At 62.8% G+C, this 24552-nt stretch overlaps 1 protein-coding gene across 1 annotated transcript in view; it reads left to right on the top strand.

The window, feature by feature from the left end:
* Positions 1 to 24552, top strand: part of SDK2 (sidekick cell adhesion molecule 2) — a 127348-nt gene that overhangs the window by 101660 nt on the left and 1136 nt on the right. Inside the window, exons 33-44 of the mRNA XM_012732987.1 lie at positions 653 to 666; positions 1125 to 1246; positions 2203 to 2304; positions 2448 to 2563; positions 6077 to 6263; positions 8148 to 8285; positions 10292 to 10453; positions 11833 to 11958; positions 14279 to 14443; positions 15546 to 15686; positions 15930 to 16068; positions 18048 to 18174. Of these exons, the coding sequence (XP_012588441.1) occupies positions 653 to 666; positions 1125 to 1246; positions 2203 to 2304; positions 2448 to 2563; positions 6077 to 6263; positions 8148 to 8285; positions 10292 to 10453; positions 11833 to 11958; positions 14279 to 14443; positions 15546 to 15686; positions 15930 to 16068; positions 18048 to 18174 (1539 nt within the window). The remainder of the gene's footprint in view (positions 1 to 652; positions 667 to 1124; positions 1247 to 2202; positions 2305 to 2447; positions 2564 to 6076; positions 6264 to 8147; positions 8286 to 10291; positions 10454 to 11832; positions 11959 to 14278; positions 14444 to 15545; positions 15687 to 15929; positions 16069 to 18047; positions 18175 to 24552) is intronic.

The following is a 24552-nucleotide window of genomic DNA, read 5'->3' as shown; positions in this document are numbered from 1 at the left end:
TGCCCAGGAAGGAGCCTGAATAGATGCCCAGAACTGCTGGCTTCACAGCTGTGGAGGGCATGTTCCAGGAGACCCTAAAACCAGGGCCAGAAACAGCTCCCTGAAGATATTGTGGCACTGGCCACGAAGACTGAGTCCACGTGACCCCAGCCATATCCGGGGGGCACCAGCACGGGCAAATGGCCTGTGGTGAGAAGGGCCACAAACAAGCCTGGCCACACCCCAGGACAGCAGCCTGGCCCCTGCTTCCTCGGACATCAGGCCCTGGACCCAGCCTGCCTCCACGGCGTGATGACGGAGCCGGGGCTGGGTGCAACCCAGCCCCACCAGCAAGGGCATAACCATGACCAGGCCGCACTTCAGCGTCCCTTGGGAGGGGCCTCAGGCCCGTGGCAGGCAGGGGTCGAGGCCAGCTCAGTGGCTGTAACCGAGAGCCTGCGGGAGCCCGGGGCAGGCTGGGCTGGACCGCGTGGGAGACCCAGGGAGGGGGCGGGCAGGAGAAGCGGGGTGCAGGGGACTCGGGTGCCCTGGCAGATGATGGGACCTAAAGCAGTCATGCATGAGAGTGGGAGCCCCTGGAGGCCCCCCCATGATTTTCCCTCCCATGATTCTCTTAATCCGCGCACGTCACTTTTGGGGTGTTCGCACACAGATGATGGAGCGCAGGTGCAGGGCGTGTTAATAGAGAGACTTGGAAGTCGCTGATCCGACAGCTTGCGTTTATTTATTTAATTCTGGGGCAGACATGTGCTTGTGGTTGTGATTTTTTATTGTCTATGTCTAGTACACTCATATTTCCTGGTAGTAAAATGGCTTCTGGCTCTTACGAGGAAGTTAACGACCCCACTATTTCATGCTGGCTCTCGGGGCTCTGCCTTTAACAAGGGAGCCAGTTTCCCCCCCACCACCAGAGCTGTCACAGGGATACTGGGCTCCAGAGGGCTGGTGACACCCCAGAGCTCAGAGCCAGGGGACAGTTCTGTCCTGCGAGCTGCCTCCTGGCGCCACACAGACCTGTCCTGGCCCCCAACTCTCCATCCGAACCCTGGACGATCCTTCCCTTTGTGTGTTTGTGACTGGTCCCCCCCTCCCGCCTGGCCCCTCGTGGGGGTTGCTCGGTGGAGCGGGGGGTGTGTACTAACCTGTGTCTGCTGTCTCCCTCTGACCCCCTCCGCCCCCAACCCGGTAGCCATGTACTCCGTGCGGAACCTGAGCCGACCCGGCCTCACGCAGTACGAGCTGGACAGTAAGTCTGCACAGTGGCCCCATGGGGTGCACGCCCACCCCAGGGATGGGGAGAGGGGCCTGTGAGGATGCTGGCTGCTGGCTTTGAAGTGCCCACCTCAGGCCACCTCAGTGGGCCTCCCCAAGACACATGGAAAAGTGTGGGTTCCCAGGGAAGTTGTCCCCAACCTGACGCCCAAATTCCGAAGGACCCCGGTGAACCCCGGTGGAGAGAGGAGGAGCGACACCCTCTTGGCTGATGGCAGGTGGTCAGGCAGCAGACGCTCCCGGAGGACCTTCCCTCTGCCCCGAGACCGCAGGCTTAGGAGAAACAGCCCCCAGCGGTTCTTCCTCCCTCACCGCCCCGACAGGCTGCAGGACCTGGGGGCGGGGTGCAGAGAGAGGGCAAGGAGGGCGCCAGCACCCCCAGTGTCCCACCAGGGGGTCCACGCCCATGTGAGGGCACCTGCCCTCCCCCCAGCTTGTTGTGAGCCAGCACCCCAAACTTGGCAAAAACAAGATTCCTTAGCCCAGAATTCGCATTTTCCAAGCCTTTCCTGTTAGGACTGAACAGCACATGCTCCCTGCCCCGCATGTTTAAGAGCTGGCTAATGGCCAGGGGCGCGGAGCTGGGCATGTTAAGCACCCCCTCTCAGGGTGGGGAAGGGCAGCCTGTTGCCTATGGCCCCGTGTGCCCAGGACAGCCGGCTCACGCCAACCACCCCAGCAGCGCCCCCTTCAGCTGCAGAGTGTCCAGCATGGTGACCGCTCCCCAGGAAGCCAACCTGAGGCGTCCTGTGTCCAGGCTCCCAGGGAGGAAGTGGAGCGCCCCTCACCACCCTGCCTCTTACCTGTTCCTTCACTAGAATTGCAGGACTGCATCACCCCTCCCCTACAGCCTGCACCCTCCCTGCCAGCCTGCCCCCTGCAGGGACAGAGACCTCTGACTGTTTCTCCCCACGCGGCTCTTCCCCACAGACCTGAACAAGCACCGGCGATACGAGATCCGGATGAGCGTGTACAACACCGTGGGCGAGGGGCCCTCCAGCGCCCCCCAAGAGGTCTTTGTCGGAGAGGCAGGTGAGCCTGGCCAGCTCTTCCAGCCCTGGCACACTCTTCCCTCCCTGAGAAGCCCTGCTGAGGCATATTCAGGATCCAGGGCCCCCTCCACCTGCCCCCAGCCCACCCCCTTACTAATACTGACCACCCCTCAAACCCTCCAGTGCCCACAGCAGCACCCCGCAATGTGGCTGTGCATGGTGCCACAGCCACACAGCTGGACGTGACGTGGGAGCCACCCCCCCTGGAGAGCCAGAATGGAGACATCCAGGGCTACAAGGTAAGGGTGCTTGGAGGTGGGGGAAGAAGACCCAGAAGACAGTCAGCAGGGGACTGGCTGGAGTGGGAGTGGCCACAGGTGGCAGCAGAAAGAGGTCACCGGGCGTACGGTGCTCCCTTGGCTGGGCTGTTTGCAGCCCCACCCTCTGGAATACTATGCAGCCCAGCAAAAGCATGCTTCCTCTCCAGTGTGCTCTGGGCATGCTGAGCTCAGATGCAAAACTCCCTCCTTGTGCTGGCTCAGATGTCTCCCAGGACACATATATCCTGCCCAAGCCCACCCACTCAACACCAACATAAGATCCCTCAACATAAGATCCCTCCATGCTAATTACCATATTGATGCTCATAGATAGCCAGATAGTAGCCAGATAGCAGGACTTGGGGATCTCCATTCGGAACATTCTAGATTTCGGATGACATCACGTGTATGACAGGATGCGATTGGTCTCTGACAGTCATAGAACCCTTTGGGGTTCCTCCATCCTGAAAGGCCTTGAGTTGGGTCCTTTGTGTCTGTGTCTAATCACTACAGACATGAAGGGTGTGCAGTGTGGCTTAGGTGAGCTGGCGGGTCACAGAAGTAGCGAGTAGCGGAGAGCCAGGTTCTAGATTTGGGGTCCCCCCTGCAAGGGGTGGGGGCCTGGACTCACAGCCTGGAGAGGAAGTGGTGGGGGGATGTCTCCCCTGTGGGGTGGGGGCCCAGCCCTCGGCCATGCTGGAAGCTTCCTCCTATGCCAGAGATCACACCACATGGCTGTCTGCAGGCAGAAATGGAGTCTCAGCAAGGGTCAAGGGCTTGTATGTGGGCGCCCTGATCTTAGAGTGCAGCGTCGGGGGGCTCATTTTACCTGGGGGGAGGGGGACGAGAGGAGTTAAAGCAGCCCGCCGAGGTGCTCTGGGATGGGCGACAGCCCTGAGCCCTGGCCAGCTGGTGGCCTGCACCCCGCACCCTGCCTGGCCTCCCCGGGAGGGGGAAGGCCCAGCACAGCCGGCAACAGTGTGGCAGCCGTCGAGGGGCAGCAGCCGGTGGCTGGCGGAGACCCGGGACACAGGCAGGTGCAGACACAGGATGACACGCAGACCCTGCGTGCTCCGGAAACGCCCTTCCTGTGTGAGCTGCAAATGGGGACACCGGCCAGGCCCCAGCACTGCTGCCTCCAGGCAGGCGCAATGGTCGGGTGCCCCCGTGACTGTCCAGCCCAGTGGCTCAGGGGACGTCTCCCCCCCGCACCTCAGGAACATGTATTTGTGGGGCAGTTACTTTGTTCCCAGAGGTGTTTGGGGCCCAGAATAAACTAGGGAGCTGAGGGCCCTCCCTGGGGGCGCAGCGGGTTAAAGCACAGCACTGAGAAGCTGAAGCCACTTCCGCACGAGTTCGCTCCCCTGCCCTGGAGGTGACCACAGGGCGCGGCAGACCTCTCCTGACCCGCCCGCTGCTCCCCTCAGCAGTGTACTTCGTCGATCTGCCTGTTCTGTTCCCGCTCTGTCTCTGGTGAAGCCTCTCACCCTCCGCATCTCTGGTCTGTACCCCAGTTCCGTATGAATAAATAATCTTTAAAAACAAACAAAAAACTAGCAGTTTCTTTCCTCTGGCCGCCCATGGCGGTGAGAACACAGGAAGTTTGTTTTTAAAGATTTATTTATTTATTCGTACGGAACTGGGGTACAGGCCAGAGATGTGGAGGGTGAGAGGCTTCACCAGAGACAGTGGGGAGCAGAACAGGCAGATCGACGAAGTACGCTGCTGAGGGGCGCAGCGGGCGGGGCAGGAGAGGTCTGCCGCGCCATGTGGTCACCTCCGGGGCAGGCGGGGATCGAACTCGTGCGGAAGCGGCTTTAGCTGTGTTACAGTGCTGTGCTGTAACCCGCTGCGCCACCAGGGAGGGCCGAAACTGCTGTTTGAAAACGCGCGAGGAAGAGATCGCAGTCACGGTCAGTGCTGGGTTCTCCGCGCCCTCAGCCGGCGTCATCTGTTTCCAAGACGCCTTGTCTTCCTTCTGCCAGGGCGTCCCGTAGTGTCGCCCAGGGTGGGTGCTCGGCACTGTGCACTAGACAGACCCCTCGCCTACGCCTCAGAAACGAAGAGAATGCCAGCGAGAAATTGGTGTTATTTGCACCTGTAACCATCGCTGCACCAGCAGCATCTCCTGGGAGGAAGTCCGCCTGAAGGCAGGTCGGACCCGGGGCCGGCTGCAGCTCACAAGGCTGGGTCAGGGGTCCCCGGTAGCTGCACAAAGCCGGGTTCAGGGGTCCCTGGTAGCTGCGCAAAGCCGGGTTCAGGGGTCGCCGGTAGCTGTGCAAAGCCGGGTTCAGGGGTCCGCGGTAGCTGCGCAAACTGGGTTCCGCGGTCCGCGGCAGCTGCACAAGTGGGGTTCAGGGGTCAACAGTAGCTGCACGAAGCTGGGTTCAGGGGTCCGCGGTAGCTGCGCAAAGCTGGGTTCAGGGGTCCATGCAGAGCATTCAACGTGACCTTTCCCCTGTGCCTCCAAGTCAACAGGACTTGGAGGCCCCGACTTTGCTGTTGGGGCCCTGTCACTGAAGGACCATGAGTCAGTGCCTAAGTGACCCCAGCTCTCCTCCACCCGTGCAGAGACTATTCTTTTTAAAGGGAGGGCTGGAGAAAAGCCAGGATTTCGTGCGAACGAGGTGTCCTAGCGCCACGCACGCATGCCGGGTGGGGACACTTCTATCAGCTCTTCCCTGGCGCTTCCTCCGCAAACCCAGAGACCCCAAGGCAGTGGCCTGCACAAACCCTCGTGGCCAGCAGGTGGCGCCAAATGCCCTGTGAGCCCCTGGGTTGGGCGGGGCCACCCTGGCACCTCAGTGCAAAGTTGTGAAACCTGCAGGGGACCCCTCCCTGACTCCGAGGGTCCCCCTCTTGAAGATGAGGTCATGGCAAGTGCTGCGAAGCATCCGCTGTGCTCCAGCTTTAAACTTCTGTGGCCGTGCAGTGTCTTGTGTCTCTAATCCTTTGCTCCTCAAGTTGGCGGAAGTGGGTGCCCTGGTGTAACCCCACGGACAGCATCTCGGGGAACCCCAGGCCCAGCCTGCCAGCCGCCTTCCCAGCAGCAGGCTTTGCAGCCTGTGGGGCTGGTGACCTGTGGGACCTTGTTACCCTGCAGATGCAGGGCTGGGAGGGCCTGGCAGCCTGCACCCTCTGGGTGTGTGAGGCTCTGGCCCTTGCAGCCTTCTTTGTGGGTGTTCACCCTCTACACTGCACTGGGCCCTGTCTTGGGTTTCCGCAGAACAGAGCTGGCTTGCTCCGCCGGCGCCTGTATTCCGAGGGCTGGTGTGCAGGTGCTGAGCCCCACGGACGCGCAGAGACTGGGTGTCAGTCAAGGAAGGTTCTGGAGGGGCTTCAGCTCTTAACTGCTTCCCTCCCACTTACACCCCAACTGTGGCTCCCACTTACACCCCAACTGTGCGGGAGGAATGCAGGAAGGTGCTGGAGGCCCAGGGCGGGTGGGGGAGGGGCGGGGTCCCCCTCCACACTCCCATCCTCTGCCTGCAGATTTACTTCTGGGAAGCAGAGCGGAGGAACCTCACGGAGCGCCTGAAGACGCTTTTCCTGGCGGAGAACGGGGTGAAGCTCAAGAACCTGACCGGCTACACAGCCTACATGGTCAGCGTGGCCGCTTTCAACGCCGCGGGGGACGGGCCTCGCAGCACCCCCACCCGGGGCCAGACCCAGCAAGCAGGTGGGGGAAGGTTGGGGCAGTGGGACGTCTGGGCTCTGGGGGCAGAGAGGCAGCTGCCCCACCCACCTGCTGAGAGGCCACAGGGCCCCCCCAGGATGGGCGCTACCCACAGGGGCACACTCATGAGTGCCCAGCTCTCCCGGACACCCTTGCCGCGGGCAGCCGGCCTTGCAGGGTCCATCCACATGCCACCAGCTTGTCCGGTCAGTCTTGTTTTTTTTTTTTAAGATTTATTTATTTGTGCACACAGTAACTGGGGTACAGGCCAGAGGTGCAGGGGGTGAGAGGATTCACCAGAGACAGTGGGGAGCAGAACAGGCAGACTGATTGAAATCCACTACTAAGGGGAGCAGGGGGGAGACAGGAGAGGTCTGCTGCGCCCTGGGGGTCCCTCCCTGGCCGGGATCCAACTGCGCTGCAGGGGCTTCACGGTGCTGCGCTTAACCCCTTGCGGGGCCACAAGGGAGGCACAACCCCTGTCGGTCTTTGTCCAGCTTTGTTCATCCCACAAGTATTTGCAGAGGGCCCGGCCTGAGCAGGGCGCTGGGAGTACAACTTCAAGCAAGGCATGCAGGCACCCCAATCCCTGCGCGAGGTCCCAGTGAGTGTGGGGGATGGGAACAGGTGGCCTTGGCCCTTTTCTGGCAGAGGCAACATCCGAGAAGCTGCCGTGGGCAGTCCTGGACCAGGGCTGTTCCGGCCGAGGGTGGAGCAGGTGCAGAGGCCCAGGGGTGGGGGCGGGCAGGGTTACAGGATCAGAGCCCGGGGGGTCAGAGCACTCTGGAGGGTCAGTGGCAGCAGAGACCCGAGCCTGGTGTCCGAGCTTGTCCTGTCGCTGCTGCTTCAGGCCTCCCCGGATCCACCGTCTTCTCTCCCCCTGGAGTTAACAGACCTAGTCCAGTTCCAGCCCCTCAGCACCTTGCCAGCCTGGGGCTTCCGTAGGCAAATTGCCTCTTCCTATAAAAGCGAGGCCCGTGAGCCAGTTCCTAGTATTGTCCCCTGCGGGGACAAGTCTGGCTCCAGGGAAAGCCTTGTCCTCTTCTGGCTCCCGAGGGTCCGCCCGCCCCTTCCCTGGCCACTCTCTCTCAGTGTCATCAGGCGGATGTGCACCCACCGGGAGCCTAGAAGCTTCCGTCCCTGTGGCTGGGGGACAAAGTGTTCTATCCCATGTCCGTCGAGCCCAGGGGAGACAGGAAAGGCCCCCGAGTGCGCCTCCTTCCTTCAGAGATGCTGGCTGGCGCGGCCTGCATCAGCGGAAGCCCGTCTGATTAGCCCCAGCTCCGTGGGGGTGGACTGGACAATGGCCGGTCCCCCGGCCGCCCCTGCCAGCTGGAGATGCTGTCCAGTGGATGCTTCCTCCCCTTCCTCTTGTCCTCCCTTCAAAACACCCCCGCTACGTTTCCAGGGCATCAAAAGGCGTCTCTTCCAGAGAGTTCTATGGTCCTGGATCCTGTTGCTCCCAACAGGGAGATCCGGTGGCCACACGCCCTGGACCTAGGGAGGGATAAAGGCGCTGTGGGCACTTCTGGTGTGTTCTTGGTCAGTGCCCAGCTGATGTCTGGAGGCCAGACACCCTGCTTTCTCCACCAGGGAGGAGGGGGCCCCACAGGACATCGAGGGCCTCACAGGGACCCCAGGAGCCCAACATGGGGCTCCAGGCACTGACTGATGTCCCCTTTAGGGAGAACAAAGTGCTCATTTCTGTGCAGAGCTTCCAGGCTGATAGTGAACAGGGGGGACAAGGGCGGGTGCCCACTGACCCTAGCGACTCCTCCCTCCTGCCCTCTGCTCTCCCTGGGCCTCAAACCCAAATGCCCCTGCTACTTCCAGGGCTTTGAAAGTCCATGAAAAGAGGACCCCAAAGCCTTGGCTGTCTCCCCACAGCGCCCAGTGCCCCTGGCGCCGTCAAGTTCAGCGAGCTGACCACCACCTCCGTGAACGTGTCCTGGGAGGCCCCACAGTTCCCGAATGGCATCCTGGAGGGCTACCGGCTGGTGTATGAGCCCTGCACCCCCGTGGACGGTGAGTGGCAGGTCCCCATCAAGCACGGAAGGAGCGTTCCCAAAGTGAAAGACAGCAAGTCGGGCAAAGATAAGCCGCAACCGAGGTCTCCTCCCTCCAGAGAGGAATTTTTTTTTTTTAAAGATTTTTATTATTTATTCGTATAGAACTAGGGTACAGGCCAGAGATGCGGAGGGTGAGAGGATTCACCAGAGACAGAGTGGGGAGCAGAACAGGCAGATCGACGAAGTACACTGCTGAGGGGAGCAGCGGGCGGGTCAGGAGAGGTCTGCCACGCCATGTGGTCACCTCCGGGGCAGGCGGGAATCGAACTCATGCGGAAGTGGCTTTAGTTTCTCAGTGCTGTGCTTTAACCCGCTGCGCCACCAGGGAGGGCCCAGAGAGGAATTTTAACCAAGTTCCCTCAGCCGCGGAGGCCAGCTGGGAGACAGAGCTGGACGGAGCTTGGCGGGATGGACAGGACTCTGGGATCTATATAATGACTGGAGCCCGATGGTCCTTCCTGTGCGTATCCCCAGGCCTGGGGGAGCTCAACCTTCCACGGGCTGGCCCTTCTTTGACTTTGGTGGGGTCAGGAAACCCTTTGAGTTGTTGTTTTGTTTTGTTTTGTTTTTTTAATTTTTTTTTATTTTTTATTTTTTTAAATTTTTTTTTACTTTGTTTTGTTTTGTTTTTAAGAGTAAGTTTATTAGACAGAGACAGGAGAGGAAAAGACACTTGCATAGGCGCACGTGGGCAGGAAGAGCTGCCCGGAAGGGACAGGTTTGCAGAGAGAAGCGTGCGTGGTTGCAAGCAGGTGGCCTGAGGAGAGCGGCCTCCCCTGAGGGAGGCCAGTGCAGAGAAGCCCTGGCAGGTGCAGGTCACGGGAGGCAGGAGGCTGCTGCCCTGCAGAGGGAGAAAGCAGGTGGAGAGAAGCACCTGCATAGTCACACGTGGGCAGAAGACTCTGCCCCCTTGGGTATTTAATAAGTTGGAGTCTCTCCCTTGAGATGCACAAGTTTGGGGGGTTCACTGCCCCCTATTGCCCTCTGAACCTCGGATCAGAAACTGCTCTGCAGTTTCTCCCTCCTGCCCCCAGCTGGCTCAGTCCACCCTTGCCCTGCCCCTTCCACCAAGCCCTGCCGGGACCTGCCCCACCCCCACCCCCAGGCTGCCCACCCTGACCAGCAGCCCAGACACCTGCCGTCCTCCCAGCCCAGGCAAGGCCAGAACTCGCTCAGAGGAGCCTCAGGTCCAGTTCCAGAACCCTAAGAGGTTAGAGTGTGGTGGGCCCACTGGGCAGGGCCCTGGTGGCCGGAGGGGAGGCCTCTGGGCTCACCCCGCACCCTGTCCTTCCCTACAAGGCGCCCGTTCAAGGGCCGGGCCTGGGAACCGTGTTGGTGGTGGTTCTGGGCCAGCGCGAGAACAATGGCCCTCAGTCTGCGCCACAACCTGTTGCCAGCAGCTTGCTCTGCAGAGCTGTGCCCCAGAACATGCTAGAACACCGAGGGGACCCATGGCCCCGGGAGACCGGGCCCACAAGCAGGAGGGAGAGAGGCAGAGGCTGGAGGGCCAGGCAGGGCCTGACCTCTGGAGGATGTGGGGTGGCCCCCATCATGGTCCAGGAAGACCTGCACGGCGAGTGTCGGGGTGCCGCAGTTACCTCAACTTTAGTAAAAGCCACCCAGGCCGCCCCTCCAGTCACCGTTGTGTGGGCTCTGAGGGACCAGCTCAGGGTGGAGGGGAAGCCGGGAAGCCGCTCATCCAGGGCCGGGCGCCACAGGGTGTCCTGTCTCCTCCAGCTGAGTCTGGGGTGCCTCAGGCCCTCTGGGGGGACAGAGCTCACGTCCGAAGGTGCCCGGGGTCCGCCTACAGGTGTTGGAGGCCCTGGGGGCCGGGGCAGCAGCCAGGCCTTGCGCACTGACCCCACGGCCCTTCCCGAGAAGGGCCCGCAGGCTGTCTGAGGAGCTGCCAGGTGGCCAGGTGCGCCCCAGCCTGATCACCGCCTCCCCACCGCTCCCCCACAGGAGTCAGTAAGATCGTGACGGTGGACGTGAAGGGGAGCAGCCCTCTGTGGCTCAAGGTCAAGGACCTCGCGGAGGGCGTGACCTACCGGTTCCGCATCAGGGCCAAAACCTTCACCTATGGGCCCGAGATCGAAGCCAACGTCACCACGGGCCCCGGGGAAGGTAGGGCGTCGGGGCACCCTCCGTCACACCCTCGGCCCCCAGGTCGGTTCTGCCCCTCACCTGCCCGGCCCCGCCCTTGGCACTTGACCTTAGCAGCTTCCGTGGCAAGAGAGGAAGCAAGCTGGCAGGGGCGGAAGTGAGCGGGCACAGAGGAGGTGACCGGCCCCCCAGGACCTGAGCAGTGAGGGAGGAGGGGTCTGCAGGGTGCCCCGCCAGGCTCCAGCTGGGTGCAGCAGACTCTGGCCAGAGAGGAGAGCTCCCACCCTCCCTCCGCCCCAAGGGCTCCAGTGCAGGATGGGGTCATGCCCAGAGCCCTCCCACTCCTCAAGCCCCCCCACCTGAGCCCCAGGCTGCAGCAGCAGACACTTGGGGGGGGGCAATGGGGCCCGCCAAGGCCACAGGTCAGACCTGCACTCAGGGCCTCCAGGCTGTTAGCGCAGTCCCCAGCTCCCACCCAGCTGCCCTGGGCCCTGGAGAACCCCAGGTGGGTGCTGGATTCTCAGCTCCCTTCCACTAGGCATGAACAGGGACCACCCAGCGCCCCCTGCCGCACCCCACCCACCCCACTCTCTCCCTGCCCCCCGAGCCACATGGGCACACGACCTCCTACTGAGTTCCTGGATCTGGGGTGCAGGGCTGACATCTAGTGGGGGGCAGGCCTGGTGGGTGTCAGCTCACAAGTCCTGGGGTGGTGGGAGCCCAGAGCATGAGCTGCAGCGCACCCCCAGAGACAGCAGCGCTGGTTCACTCCCTACACCGAGCACCCCTCTCCGGCCCTGCTTCTGGGGGAACATAACAGGCTGCCACCCGGCACCCCTGCCCGGAGGGGCCTGTTCTTCGTCTTTGTGGGTCCTTTTAGCAGTGAAGACGCGGCCTCCTCCCTCCTCTCCCAGCCTAACAGCAAAGGCAGCGGGGAGGGGCGTTTCGGGCAGGGAGTGAGGCCTTGGCCCTCATAGACCAGGAGAGATGCGAGGGGCTTCCGCCCCACAAACCACCCCCTCCTATCAGGGGTCCACTCCACCATTGTCACACCCACGCACCCGCCTCCCTTCAAAATGTCATTTCAGCAGGCCTTACAGATGGGGAAACTGAGGCATGGGGTGCATGAATTGATCAGCCACCCGCCCATCCAGTCCTGGGCTGGAGCTCGAAACCCCCTTCTGGCAGCACCCCTGTGCCCTCTCCTGCCCTGGAACTTGGGGTGTGGGTGCAGGTGACAGAGGAGAATGTGGGGTCCCTGTAGGCCTGGCTGGCTGACACAGACCCCTAGGCCTCCGCCACGCGGGGTCCCCGGGACTCTGGCCGGTCTTGGGCGTGTGGCCCACCCCTCCTGGAGCGCAGGGGTCTGCGGGCGCGTGTCCACCAGGTGCTGCTTGCAGGTGCCCCGGGCCCACCTGGAGTGCCCATCATCGTGAGATACAGCTCCGCCATCGCCATCCACTGGTCCAGCGGAGACCCCGGGCAAGGGCCCATCACCCGCTACGTCATCGAGGCCCGGCCTTCAGGTACGCCACGCGGGCGAGCGCCACGGCCCACTCCCGCCCCCTGCCCATGCCCTGCGCCGTGGGCATCAGCCGAGACGGACCTGCAGGAGAGGCGAGAGGCGGGGTGTCGTGGGCAGGGACAGGAAGCTGCTGGTGGTGTTCCCCGAGAAGGACAGAAGGACGCTTAGCACCAGCTGGGCCAGCCACCTGGGGAGGGAGGGAGGGGGCTTCAGGGGGCCCACGCTGCCCCTTTAAGGCTGCCTCTGCCAGGCGCCTGTCCCGCAGTCCCTGTAATCTTACCAACCACTCCTGTGAAGCCTGAAATCGAAACACAAGAATGTCCAAAGCCGCCAGGAGATGAGCGGCTGATAGGGCGGGGGGGGGGGTTGGTTTGGAGGTGCGGGGGGTGCCGTCCACCTCCTGTTTCAGCCGCCAGGACATCTGCTCCTCCGGCTCCCTTACACCACCACCGTTGCCGGGTTCCTGAGCTGATGATCAGAAGCCCCAGCGTCAGCTAAGCGCACAGGCCGGGTCTTGGATTCCGGGGATCTGGGATTAGGCCACTGAAGTGGGGAAAAGGCTTTGTTACGCCACCCAAACAGCAAGCAGAGCGGGACTCGGTCAGGGATTGCCCCTCGTTCAGACCTCGGTAGCTGAGCGCTAATCATCCCCATGGAAAATAATTAATAATTCCAGTGGTTCCGGGAAACCACCACCACCCCATCGCTGCTCTCACCTCATTTAATCACTGCTGTCACAGACAGCAACACCCAGCAGCTCAGACCCAGTGTGCGTCCGGGAGGGGAACGGGGGGCTGGGAGGGGAACGGGAGGCGGCTCTCTCCCTGCTCCAGATGGTCCTCCCCAGGCCTCCGGCACCGGCTGCCGAGTTGGCCAGGAAACCAGGGCCCGGCCTGTTTATTCGACCCGAGCTGGCCGCCCAGGGTGCCAGGCTGTGGAATGTTGGCTCAGCACTGTGGCCCTGTTGAACTTCCAGCGTCCCCGGGGGGCCCCCGTGGGACCTGCCGCTCCAGGTGCAGGGTTGTGACCTGGTCCACGCAGGTGGCATCAGGGACTGAGCATAAGCTGGAGGGCGCCAGGACCTGCCCGCACCCCCGAGGTCAGGCCAGTGCCTGAGAGCTTGTGACAGGGACAGGGGACAGACGGTGATGAGGAAAGGCTGCGGGAGAGGGGAGCCCCGCGTCTCTGGCCATGTGAGAGCGTCTCTTACAGGGTGGCGGCCCCCACGGGTGAATTGCTCTGGCCATACGTGTGGCCCTGCAGGCAGACTCAAGCACACACGCCTGCTTTCTCCGGGGGGTTTGGGGCGGGGGTTGCGGGTTGGGGGGCGGGAGTCCCTGCAGAGTCCCCAGAACCTTGCCCCCTATCCGCTGACTCCAGCAGCAGCCCGGAGGCCGCACAGGCACCTGAGCTCAGTCCTCAAGTCCCTTCTGGTCCTCATGAGAAGGGGCCTGAGCAGGACCTGGTGCCTTGACACTTGGGGTCAAACCTGCCCGCCTCCGGCCCCAGCAGGAAGACTCACCCCCTTCACGGGCCAGGCGGTCCCACTTGCTCTATAAAGGCCCCGTCAGCTCCTTGTCACGTAGGGGTCGCCTCCACACACAGCATCCCCTCTGAGTGAGGTGAAACCCTGTTCTGTCCCACGGGCAGACCCAGAGCCGCAGACCAAGGCGGACGGGCCCGAGGGCAGTGCAGACGCCCCAAGGAAGCAGGGCTAGAGAGTGGACGTGGGTCGGCCTTCCCTGGGCCTCCTCCGCAGCTCTGCTCCTGAGCAAGGAGGGCGCAAAGGATGCCCCCTTCAAATCCAAGCCGCACGGCCCAGTGTTCTCAGGCACCCCCAACCTTCGTGCGCCTGTTATTTAAAAACAAAATACCCTCTTCCTTGCGTCTCATATATGTGTTTGACTAAGAGAAGGGTCGGGAAGCCAGGCGCCTGGGAAGCAGAAGGGGACATGGGAATGGCACAGAATAGTGAAGCCACCTCCGTCCCAACGGCCAGCACCTTCTAGTACCATGGACAGGGACTGAGCGCTCTGTCCATCTGCGCGCTAAGAGGGGCTTTCGCTGGAGAGTGGTATCACGATGTGGCTACAGTACTTCCTGCATGTTACACATTTGATTATGTCTTACAGTTGCTTTAACAAAAAGAAAACGGTCAAAAAACCACTTTAAAACACACACACACACCCCCATGAGGACCAACTGAGTGCCAGGCACTGGAGATGGATATTGACAAGGCGAGCTGATGGCTGCTCTCAGGGAGCCAGTTAGGGTCTGAATGGGGGCCCCTCACGGGCATCTCCCCCTCTGCACTCTTGCAGATGAGGGGCTGTGGGACGTCCTCATCAAAGACATCCCCAAGGAGGTGACCTCCTACACGTTCAGCATGGACATCCTGAAGCCAGGCGTGAGCTACGACTTCCGGGTCATCGCGGTCAACGACTATGGCTTTGGTGCCCCCAGCAGCCCCTCCCAGTCTGTGCCAGGTACTGTGGGGTGGGTGGGATGAGAAGGAGGAGGGCGCCAGGTGCCAGCCACTGTGGTCTCCCAGGCAGTGGGCCTGAGACAGCTTCCAGCACTGGAAGGCACCAGGGCCTTGGTTCTGTAGGCTCCTCCCTAAGGACTCCTGGACGGAAGGCCGATGAGCTTGTGCCTGAACACTTGGGCTCATGATAAGAGCTTCTGCGAGCCCATCACCCAAGAGATTTGAGGGTACCGGGCCACAAGCTGCATGTTTCCAGAGAAACTGCCCCCTAAGCAGGCCTGGGGCATCAGAATAAATAGTGCTAGCTGGCAGGTCCCCTCCAGTCCCCTCTTTGTGCCCATCACATCTCATAGAGACCCCAGACACCAAAACCCATGACCCCAAATCTATTCACTAACCACTTCTAATACCAAGACCCCACCCTCAAGCTAGCAACATAACTAACACTTCCCCTTATCAGATGAGCTTCAGAAGCCATCCTCTGCCCTTTGGCACCAAATGGTGGCCGAAGAATGGCCTCAAGACAGAATTAGATGGGCCAGCCCTCTCCAGGCAGCAGCCTGATCCCCACTAGCTGGGGGCTTTGCAAGAAGGGGCACCCTATTTGAGGCAGCATTAAAGACCCGCTCATGTCCAATCCCTTGGGGCCCCCCTTTCTGCTACCAGAAAGATTCAGTCCCACTCGAACTTGGTAGCAACTTTGTCCAGGTTCCTTTCCAATCCAAATGTGGGCCTACATGTTCAGGAGGCAGTGAATGGGAAGGAATTAACGAAAGTCAGCAAGCACACTGCCTTTCCTCCTGCTGTGTCTTTGGCAGACATCACTGATCGATCCCAGAGCTGTTTCCCCGTGAGCTTCCTCAGAACTCTTTCCCAGAAACTACCCCAGAACTTTTCCCAGCAGTGCTCCCAGGAGCCACTGATCAGAGCTCCCACTTCAGATGAAACTGTCCCTGCTGACTTGGTCACAAAATCTACCTGTTTGAAAGGACACCACCCACCTACCCTACGTGGTGCCAGAGGCTGTAGGGCCCCAGCTGCTGCAGGCTTGAAGGCGGGCGGGCCTGGGCTCCCCAGATCTGACACCCCTGTCCATGCTCCAGCCCAGAAAGCCAACCCGTTCTATGAGGAGTGGTGGTTCTTGGTGGTCATTGCCTTGGTTGGCCTCATCTTCATCCTGCTTCTGGTCTTTGTACTCGTCATTCGAGGCCAGAGCAAGAAGTACGCCAAGAAGACGGACTCGGGTGAGCTGTCATCCAGCCCCGCGAGCTGGGGGCCGTGGAGTCTGCCTTCCTGTGGCCGGGACAGGGTGGGGGGTCTCTCCCTGCTGCGGTGGTGGTCCGGCCTGGGGCTACCGCGCACAGCCTCCATCTCCCGGTGTGGCTTCAAAGAGGGGGTGGCCCAGCTGTGGGAAAGATGAAGCCGGGGGAGGGGAGGCCCCCAGGGTAAAGGATGGCGTGAGTGATGAGCCTCAGTGTCCCTCCCAGGCAACAGTGCTAAGTCCGGTGCCCTGGGCCACGGGGAGATGATGAGCTTGGACGAGAGCAGCTTTCCCGCGCTGGAACTCAACAACCGACGGCTTTCGGTCAAGAACTCCTTCTGCCGAAAGAACGGGCTGTACACCAGGTAGTGGCAAGGGCGGAGGCCGGGGCGGGAGGGGCGCGCGGCCCTGGCCAGGCTCCAGACTCGGCCTCGGCCTGTCCTGAAAGGCCACTCAAGCTCAGGCCGGGCATGGTCAGCAGAGGACGCAGCAGGACACGGCAGCGCCACCCGCAGCCTGGGGCCACCCCCGGGCCTGCGCACACGGGCCCGGCCGTGGGGAGAAAGGGTCTGAGGCAGGGAAGGGAATCACTGCACGATCTCGCAAAGCCGCCTACCGGTGCTCGGAGCCCGCTGCTCCGGCAACGAGCCTGCACCCAGGCTAGACTCACACCCCACGGAGGGGGCGCCCGCCCAAGGGTGGGCACGCGCACCGAATGCGAGGTACCGGGGGTCCCCCGTGACGCTCCCAATTCCGAAGGTCACCCTGAGGGTCACCCGCCCCAGCCCTCTGCTCTTTAGGCTTGCCAGAGCTGCAGAGCGGCTTCCTCCCAGCCCCCCGCCGCGCTCAGCTTCCACAGAGACCAGCCAGCGTGTCCGCAGCCACGCAAGGCTGAAGCGGGCCCCTCTCCCCACGCCTCCCCAACCGCGGGCCCCTGAGTTCTCACTCCCTGTGGCCACAGGACTGCCTGTTTCCAAGGGCAGGCTCAGCTGACTTGAACTGGTGGCTTGTGCTCCCGGGAGCTCAGGAGAGATTGGGGTGTTGTGACCCAGGGGCTCCCATTTCTGGCCTCAGCCTATTAACATTCCAGGCTATCAGAGGTGCCGCGGTGGGGGTTGGGCGGCCTCTCCCGGAGCAGCTCACAAAGCTGCTCTGTGTCCTGCAGGGAAGAGGCCGTGTGTTCCTCAGGAGCAGGGGGAGGCGGCAGGGCCCGGCTCTCATCCCCCGCCAAATCCAGCTTCCAAAGGAAGGGCCATTTGAGGCCAGGGCTCGGGCCCAGCATGCCCGGCACGGCCACCGCGGCCCGCCAGGCTGGCTCCGGCCCCTGCCACATGGAACAAGGGGGTGTTTCAGGCCGCCTGGGCCTCCCGGGCCTCTCGCACCCACAGTGTACACACCCGGCCCCCGTGTGTCCCTGCAGACGGCAGCACAGAACTCCCGCCTGCGCCCGAAAAGCCCCAGCCCGCCCCGCTACACCCCACACTTACCCTGCATGTCACCAAGACAGCATCACCCTAGGTGAACCCCACTTCCCCCCTTGGGCTGTATGCTTGCTGGTCTTGTCCTCAAGAAGCCCCTGCTGGGACCGTAGTTGTTTATTTTCAAGTGTTTAAAGAAGTTTTGTTGGTGGGAATGAAACTAGATACAAGAAGAGGTTGGAGGGGAAGGGACTCGGGGGTGCGGAGCGGGTGCTGGTGCCCTGTTCCCAGGCCCCTGGATTGTTCTCAGAGCTGCTGCACCCCCATGCGGGCCAGCCAGCGCTCAGAACCGGCGTTCCGGCACCCGGGGGCAGGCTGGACAGATGTCAGAACATCAGGCCCTGGCCAGTATCCCCTGCACCCCATCCCGAGGTGACGCAAACAGGCAGAGTGTTCGAGGACCCCAGTCATGGGCCAGCGCCCCCGGGGGCCCTGCCCACTGCCCCGTCCCCTCTGGTGCTCAGTGCCCTGGCCCCGCCTCTGGCGGGCCCATCAGCAGGCCCTGCGGCTCCCACTCCCAGGGGGGCTGACTCACCGCAGGCCTCTAACACCCGCGTGGGGAAACAGCTTTCTCTGGGGCGCAGGTGGGCGTGAGAGAGCGGGAGGGGTGGTCGCTGCCAGCCCCCCCTTGCACTGACCCTCTGAAGCGCCCTCTGTGCGTGGGAGGGCCGCAGGCGGCTCGGCTGCGGTCAGCGCGGCCTCCCCTGAGGCTGACTCCACGGGCTCAGGGACCTTCGGTTGTGTCCTGCCAGTGTGCGCACGGGCCCTGGCCTGTGACGAGCAGGAAAGAGCCTCCGCCGTGGCCGCCGGCGTAAGGGACTTCTCTGGGCGACGCGGCCCTCAGCCTCTCCCCTGCCCCCCCGCAGGTCTCCCCCGAGGCCCAGTCCGGGCAGCCTCCACTACTCCGACGAGGATGTCACCAAGTACAACGACCTCATCCCCGCAGAGAGCAGCAGCCTGACCGAGAAGCCCTCGGAGGTGTCCGACTCGCAGGTGAGGGCTCGGGAGCGGACACCCCAGGGGCTGGGCGCGCCTTCCCAGGGCAGCTGGGCAGTCTGCGGCCCACCACAGGAGCCGTCCTTAAGGGGACGGGAAATCTCAGGGGCCCCAGGCCGTGCTCCAGAAGTCCCACGTGGGCCAGCTGCCCCCTCCCAAGCTCTGCTCTGCATTTGCACCCACCACTCATAGGGCCCCTGGCACTTGGCCAGAGACCCCCGAGGTCACGGTCTGCTGGAGGCACCCTGCTGTCACCCACTCAGGGAAGGAGCTCAAAGGACAGCTGGGGAGGGTGAGAGAGCAGCTGGGCTTTGCAGGCCCCGAGAGCCGCTAGCCTTAGGGTTAGAGGTCGGGGGCAGGGGCTCCAGAAACAGGGCTGGGTGCCCCAGAGCTGCAAGGGTGGGGAGCAGTGGGGAGCGTTAATCTTTGGAGGTTGGACCCCGAGGCTGGATTAGGTTCTGCTCCATCCGAGCTGGGGCGTCCTGGGCGTGGGTGGTCGCCTCTTCAAGCCTTAGTTTCTCCACCTGAACAATGGGCAGGAACGATAAGGGGCAGATTCTCCAAGGGCTGGCACCGGGCTGGCACTCAGCGCTCACACATGGAGGTGCCTCTGGGAGTCTCGGACACAGTGGCCAGCGAGGACTGTCCTGGGCTGCGGGGAGAGGGGATGAGCGCACCCCAGCGGCGTGAGGGGCCAGCCTCCGCCCAGGCCTCAGCCTTGGCCAAGCCTGTGTTTGTGAGCAGGGCTGCGAAAGGCCACTGTGTCCCACGCCCTGGACCTTTCTGCCTGACTGGGGGAGAGGACGCAGGCGAGAGGCACCAGCAGGGACAGAGCTTTGGGCTGGTGGCCAGCCCAGGGCCAGCCCCTCGCTGCTGTTTTGTTCATCCCCGATGGACTTGGCAGAAGCCGAGAGGCGAGAGCGAAGGCCCCAGCCAGAGCTGGCAGGGACCGAGACCCCGGCTAAGCCCGGCTCACACGGGGACTCATGTGATGCGGGTCAGGACTTCTGTTAGGAGCGTTTCACCCTCGCAGCCTCCCCAGAGCAGGAATGTTCATTCTTTCTCCCCGGCGAGGGTAATGGCCACTTAGACCCTAGCCGCACGATGTCCACCGAGAGAGCGGAGGAGGTGGCCACAGAAGGCGCTCTGTGCCCACAGCCCTGCTCCCTGCTGGTTCTTCATCCTCTCCCAGAATCCGCTGGACAGGTCCAGGGCATGGCATGCGCCGGGATGCTCACCCGCCGCCCTGGCCTTCAGCATGGACACTATGCACCCTTCAGGGGTCAGTCCTCAGCCGAGGGCAGAAGGAAGCGCCGGGATGGCCCAGAGGCCTGGTTGGCCACCCCTGCCTCTGGAGAGCCCCCTCACGGGCACGGAGGCAGGCCAGAGGACAGAGTGGCCAGCCCCCACTGCCCTCGCCACCGTGCCTGGGCTGGGGTGTCTGGGGCGAGAGCCCGAGAGTTTCCGCTGCTCCTGCCCGGCTGGCCGTCTCGGGCCCTCTCTCCCTGCATGTCCACAGCCACACGGGCTGGCCTGGAGCTTCAGCTGCCCTCCTTTGAGGCGGCCTCCCCCAGGCCCTCTGCGAGTGCGTTTTGCCTGTGACTTCTGGCTCATATGCTAAGCCAGACCACCCCAAACTCACTCTCCGAGAGCGGCGGGAGTCCGCTGGCCGTCTCCCGAGACATGGCGATAAATTCGGAGCCTGCGTTGCTCGTAAACAAACATACAGCTGTGGGGCGCTGGGGGACGGGGCTGCTGTGCCCAGGGAGCTCAGGGTGAAGGTGGGAGCTGCACCTCAGCTCCGGGGTGCCGGTGGAAGGGGGTTCCAGGCAGAGAAACCCAGACACGGAGGTGGAAGGCCTGTGGCTTGTCTGATGGTGCTGCTGGAAACGGAGTCTGGCTGCCTCCAGCCCCGTCTTCAAAATAAGGGCCTGTGCGCGGCAGAAAAATGGCTTCATGAGCACGAGGCCCTCGGGGACAAGCCCGCCCTGCTGGAAGTGCTCTGCCTCTCCTGGGGCAGCTCGTTGTAATGGGCCTAAGCGACGTGTCCAGTGACAGGTAGAAGAGGGGCGGCTCGGCGGCCCCGAGTTTCCAGGCCCCTCATCGGCACCCTGCACTCTTGAGGGGCCCTCGGAGCAGGCACGGCTCCCCACCTGGGCAGAGAGTGCTCCCCCTTCCTGGCAGAGGCCGGGGAGGCGAAGACAGGCGGTCAGCTCTGGCCCCAGCAGGCCTCCGGGGCCCCCCACACAGGCTGGACCCTGGGGGCCCGGGTTGACGCTCCGTGGAGACCATTTACTCTGTGAGATGTGCTCGCCCCGGCGCCGTCTCGGGCCCAGCGCGTGGGTCCTGCCAGCTGCAGGCTGCACTGTGCCTGCTGCCCGGGGGCCTGTGCTGACCTAGAGAGCCCCCCGCATCTGAACAGACACGTCTTTTTTTTACTACTCATGAAAATATCAGCACCAGTGACTGATTTTGTTACAGGGCAGGGAGAGGGGTACTCCTGAACCCCCAAACCTGCCTGTTCTAAATAGGTTCTGCCCTCTGCCCCATCAGGACAAAACATGTAAGACTTAATGGAAAGGAACTTTAACACAGTGAGTATACAACACAGAAGACAAACACTATAATGTCTAAATCAAACACACAAAGTGACCCGTCCCCTTGTGGGCAAAAGCCCACCTAAAAGGGGTTGGCCCAGGGCAAGGCCCGAAAGTGGCCACGAGCCTAAAGCACGCTCTGGCCAGGATCTGCGGGAAAGGGTCAGACAGGGCCAGACAAGTCTGGGAGGAAAAGAGCAACGTCAAAGTCAAGATAAACGCTGCCATGGTCACCTCCCGCGGTCTCTCGCCCGCATCGCTTTGAACCAGTCCCGAGCCAGAAGCAAGCATGGCTTCTTCACATGTCTCTGCCCACGTGGCTCCCTCAGGGCTCCCTCTGGCTCTCCATCCTGCTTCCTGCTTCCTCACAGTCCTTCTCTCTCCTTTTCTCTGCTCAGCTCCACCCTCCTTCGGGGTGGGGCAAGGGACCTGGAACTTCCCCTTTTCCTGCCCCCCTCCCCGCCCCTCTGTTCCCTGGGGTGAGCCCCAGAGACCAGGAGCCTCCTGGAGGACAACCTGGAGGAAGCGGCATCCCAGCTAGGCCAGAAAGGGTGAACATGGCTGGGCCCCGCACGGAGGGAGCGGTGCTGGAGGGTGGTGTGGCTGACCTCACCCCCGCCGAGGGTCGCCTTTGTCCGAGCTGCCCCTCGGCAGGTTGGGCTCAGCTGGGCCCTGTCACCCAGGTTTTTAGCCTGGCACTTGCAGGTCCCAGAACCCCACAAACTAGAACCAGGGGCTGTGGCCGCTGGGATCAGAGGTGGGGGTGCAGGGGTTTTCCTCACTGGATGCCTCCCCCTCCCACCCCGGAGGAATTTCATCAGGCTCTGATCCCTCGTTTTATATCTAGACGTCTTCCAGGAAAGTTCTTCGAAAAGCGTGAGGTCAGACGCCGAGTCGGAGAACACCTTGCCCTTGCAGGAGAGGGGGCTGCCTGCTGGCAGGGCAGCCTGGCTCAGGGGTCTCCCTGAGGCCAGGTATCTCCTGGCCCAGCCCTTGGAGGTGCCTAGCCCTGCGCTTCACACCTTCTGGCTATGCCGGGAGGGGCCTTCAGTAGCTGGGGAAATGGGCTCAGAGCAGACCAGCAGCGTGACCAAGGGGCCCAGGACAGGCAGTGGGGTTCAGATGTAGGCCCTGCTGACCGTGGGGTCGTGGCAGCCTGGCCCGCCCGGCTCCCTGGCGCAGAGGGCAGCTGGAAGAGAGGCCTTCCTGCCCCCGACCCACCGCCCACCCAGTGACCTCAGGGAGACCCCTAAGCCAGGCTGCCCTGCCAGCAGGCAGCCCCCTCTCCTGCAAGGGCAAGGTGTTCTCGCGACTCGGTGTCTGACCTCACGCTTTTCGAAGAACTTTCCTGGGAGACGTCTAGATATAAAACGAGGGATCAGAGCCTGATGAAATTCCTCCGGGGTGGGAGGGGGAGGCATTCAGTGAGGAAAACCCCTGCACCCCCACCTCTGATCCCAGCGGGAATCACAGCCCCCGCGGGAGAAGCCACAGGGGCTTTGGTTCAAAGGGAGGGCCTGACCGTGCCCAGCGGGGCTGCGGGGAGCCAGGGGTCACAGCTAGGGGCTCAGCTTCATGCCCAGAGGAGTTGCACAGGGTACCCCTCTGTCCCCCGGGGCAGGGCGTCCCTGCAGACTTCAGGTGACTCAACCAGAAGGGTCACCCTGGCCAGCCGGGGGTCTCAGCACGGCCCAGCCTAGGCCGCACCGGCCCCATCTCCGCTGAGTTGGGAGCAAAGGTCCCGGGAGACAGGGACAGGACAGCGAGAGGCAAGGCTTTCCTTTGCCCCTCTCTTTTGTTTCTCTCCTTGGGGTGCCCCTCCTGCCAGCCCTCCCTGTGGCATCAGTAGGCCTGGAGTCGGGGCTCCCACCCCAGCCCGGAATGGCTGATGGAGTGACTGACTGAGAGGGGCCGAGGGCGGAGCTCAGCAGCCTGAAAGCCCCATTGTGTGGCCTCGCTGGGAAGCTGCGTTCATTTACCAGGGCCAAGGGAGAGCTGAAAGCCGGAATGGGGCCCCTACCCCCTCGCTTGCTTTGGTCTCTTCTCACCCCACCCCCATGCAAAAAAGAAACAGATGTTCCGGGAGGAGGTGGAGGCCTGCGTGCGCCCAGTCGCTGATGCAGGCACCCCCAGCTCTGGCCTTGGAGGGCTGAGGGGGAGCGGACCCCCCCTCCCCTCCCCCCTCCCCTCCTCAGAGCCACTCCTTCTGGCTCCCAGCCTTCCCTTCCCTCCCCCAACTCTGCCCCACAGGGAGTTGGCACACAGTAGGTGCTCAGCAGATGGGAGCCTCATCAATGAGCTTTGAGGTCTGCGTCCCCATGAGTCCCGGAGGGCCCCATTACTCTGCCAAGCAGGCCGGGGTTGGGGGTGGAGGGTGTCACAGTCGCCCAGCCTAACTCCCATCCTTTCCCTGCCCCCAGTGCTGAGTGGGCCTCCCCCACCCCTGCTCCTGCTCCTTCTGACCTGGGGGAGCATCAAGGCTCCCCTCGCCCAGGGGCATCTTTACCTTGCAGGCGGCAGACCAGGATGTTGAGGCTCAGGGAGGCTAAGGGGTGGGCCCAGACTTCTACTGGTTAGCAACTGAGTCAGACCCAGACCTGCAGTCACCCCCTGCGGGGGGGACTCCCTTGCTGGGGGCTGGCCCCACCGTGATGGGATTCCACCCAGGCCTGGGGCCCAGTGAAGTTCTGGAACCCCTAGTGAGGATGCTAACAGCTGAGCAGGTTCAAGGGTGCCCACCCAGAGAGGTCTAACCTGGAGAGGAAGTTGGGGTGCCCCTCTCAGCCCCACACTGTTCTGGGACCAGAGGTCCCCCGGCCTGCTGCTTCCGGACTCCCCCCCAGGGGCCTCAGACGCCCCCTGCCTCTGGCCAGCTTGCCGCAGTCCCCACCCCTGTGTCGGTGCCCGCCGGCCCCGCCTGCGCCTGCCATAGGGAGCCCCGCCTGCGCCTGCCATAGGGAGCCCCCCGCCTCTCAGCCCTTTGTTCCCACCCTCCGGCCGGCAGCTGGGCCGCAGCAAAGACAGGAGCTGTGTTGTGCCGCCTTGCGTCAGGGGGAGGCCAGCGAGGGACTTTCCATTGTCTGGGCAGCCAGTCCTGCCTGCCAAGAGCCTGAGGTCCTGGGGTGTCTGCTGGGGGTGGTGCTGAGGAGAGGCCTGGCCTGGGGACAGGGAGGGCAGAGACTTAAAGCTGCTGTTGGTTGGGGAGCACCGAGTCCCGCTCGCGGCGCGGCCTCCGGCCTGCGTAAGAGCGCCTGGGCCTGGGAAGTCAGCAGCTCTGACCTCAAGCAGCTCTGACCTCGAGCGAGCCATCCTTTCCTTGGGCAGACCCCTCCCAGCTCCGCCCTCGGCTCTCATCAGCAGGCCGGTGGCGTCCGCGAGCAGAGTGTGAGTTACACAGTCACACGCCGGCCAAGCAGGGTCCCCGAGGCAGGGCCTGCGAGCTGCACTTCACTGAGTTCACGGGAAACACAAGTGTCCCTTCCAGAGCCTTCTAAGGGCGCCCATCTGTTGTCTTACTAGTTCTGAAAACCCGGCAAGAGCCAGGGTGGGGGAGGAGTGCCTGATATTTTTAGGCGCGCTTAGCCATGCCTGTTTCTGGGGGCTAAACCTCCTGCTCGTGGGGGCTCCTGTCTGTCTGGGCCTGATTTCTCCCTCGGCGGCTGACCTAGGGGGCCAGGACCCCAACGTGCCAACAGCCTTAAGATCTTTCTAATAGCTGAACGCGCCAGGGCCGTCGGCGTCAAGGTGGGGAGCGTGTGAGCACGCACGCCACGGGCTT

This window comes from Condylura cristata, unplaced genomic scaffold, assembly GCF_000260355.1.
Source record: "Condylura cristata isolate star-nosed mole 26May11 unplaced genomic scaffold, ConCri1.0 scaffold00038, whole genome shotgun sequence".
NCBI lineage: Eukaryota > Metazoa > Chordata > Mammalia > Eulipotyphla > Talpidae > Condylura > Condylura cristata.
This window is presented reverse-complemented; position numbering and strand designations above follow the sequence as displayed.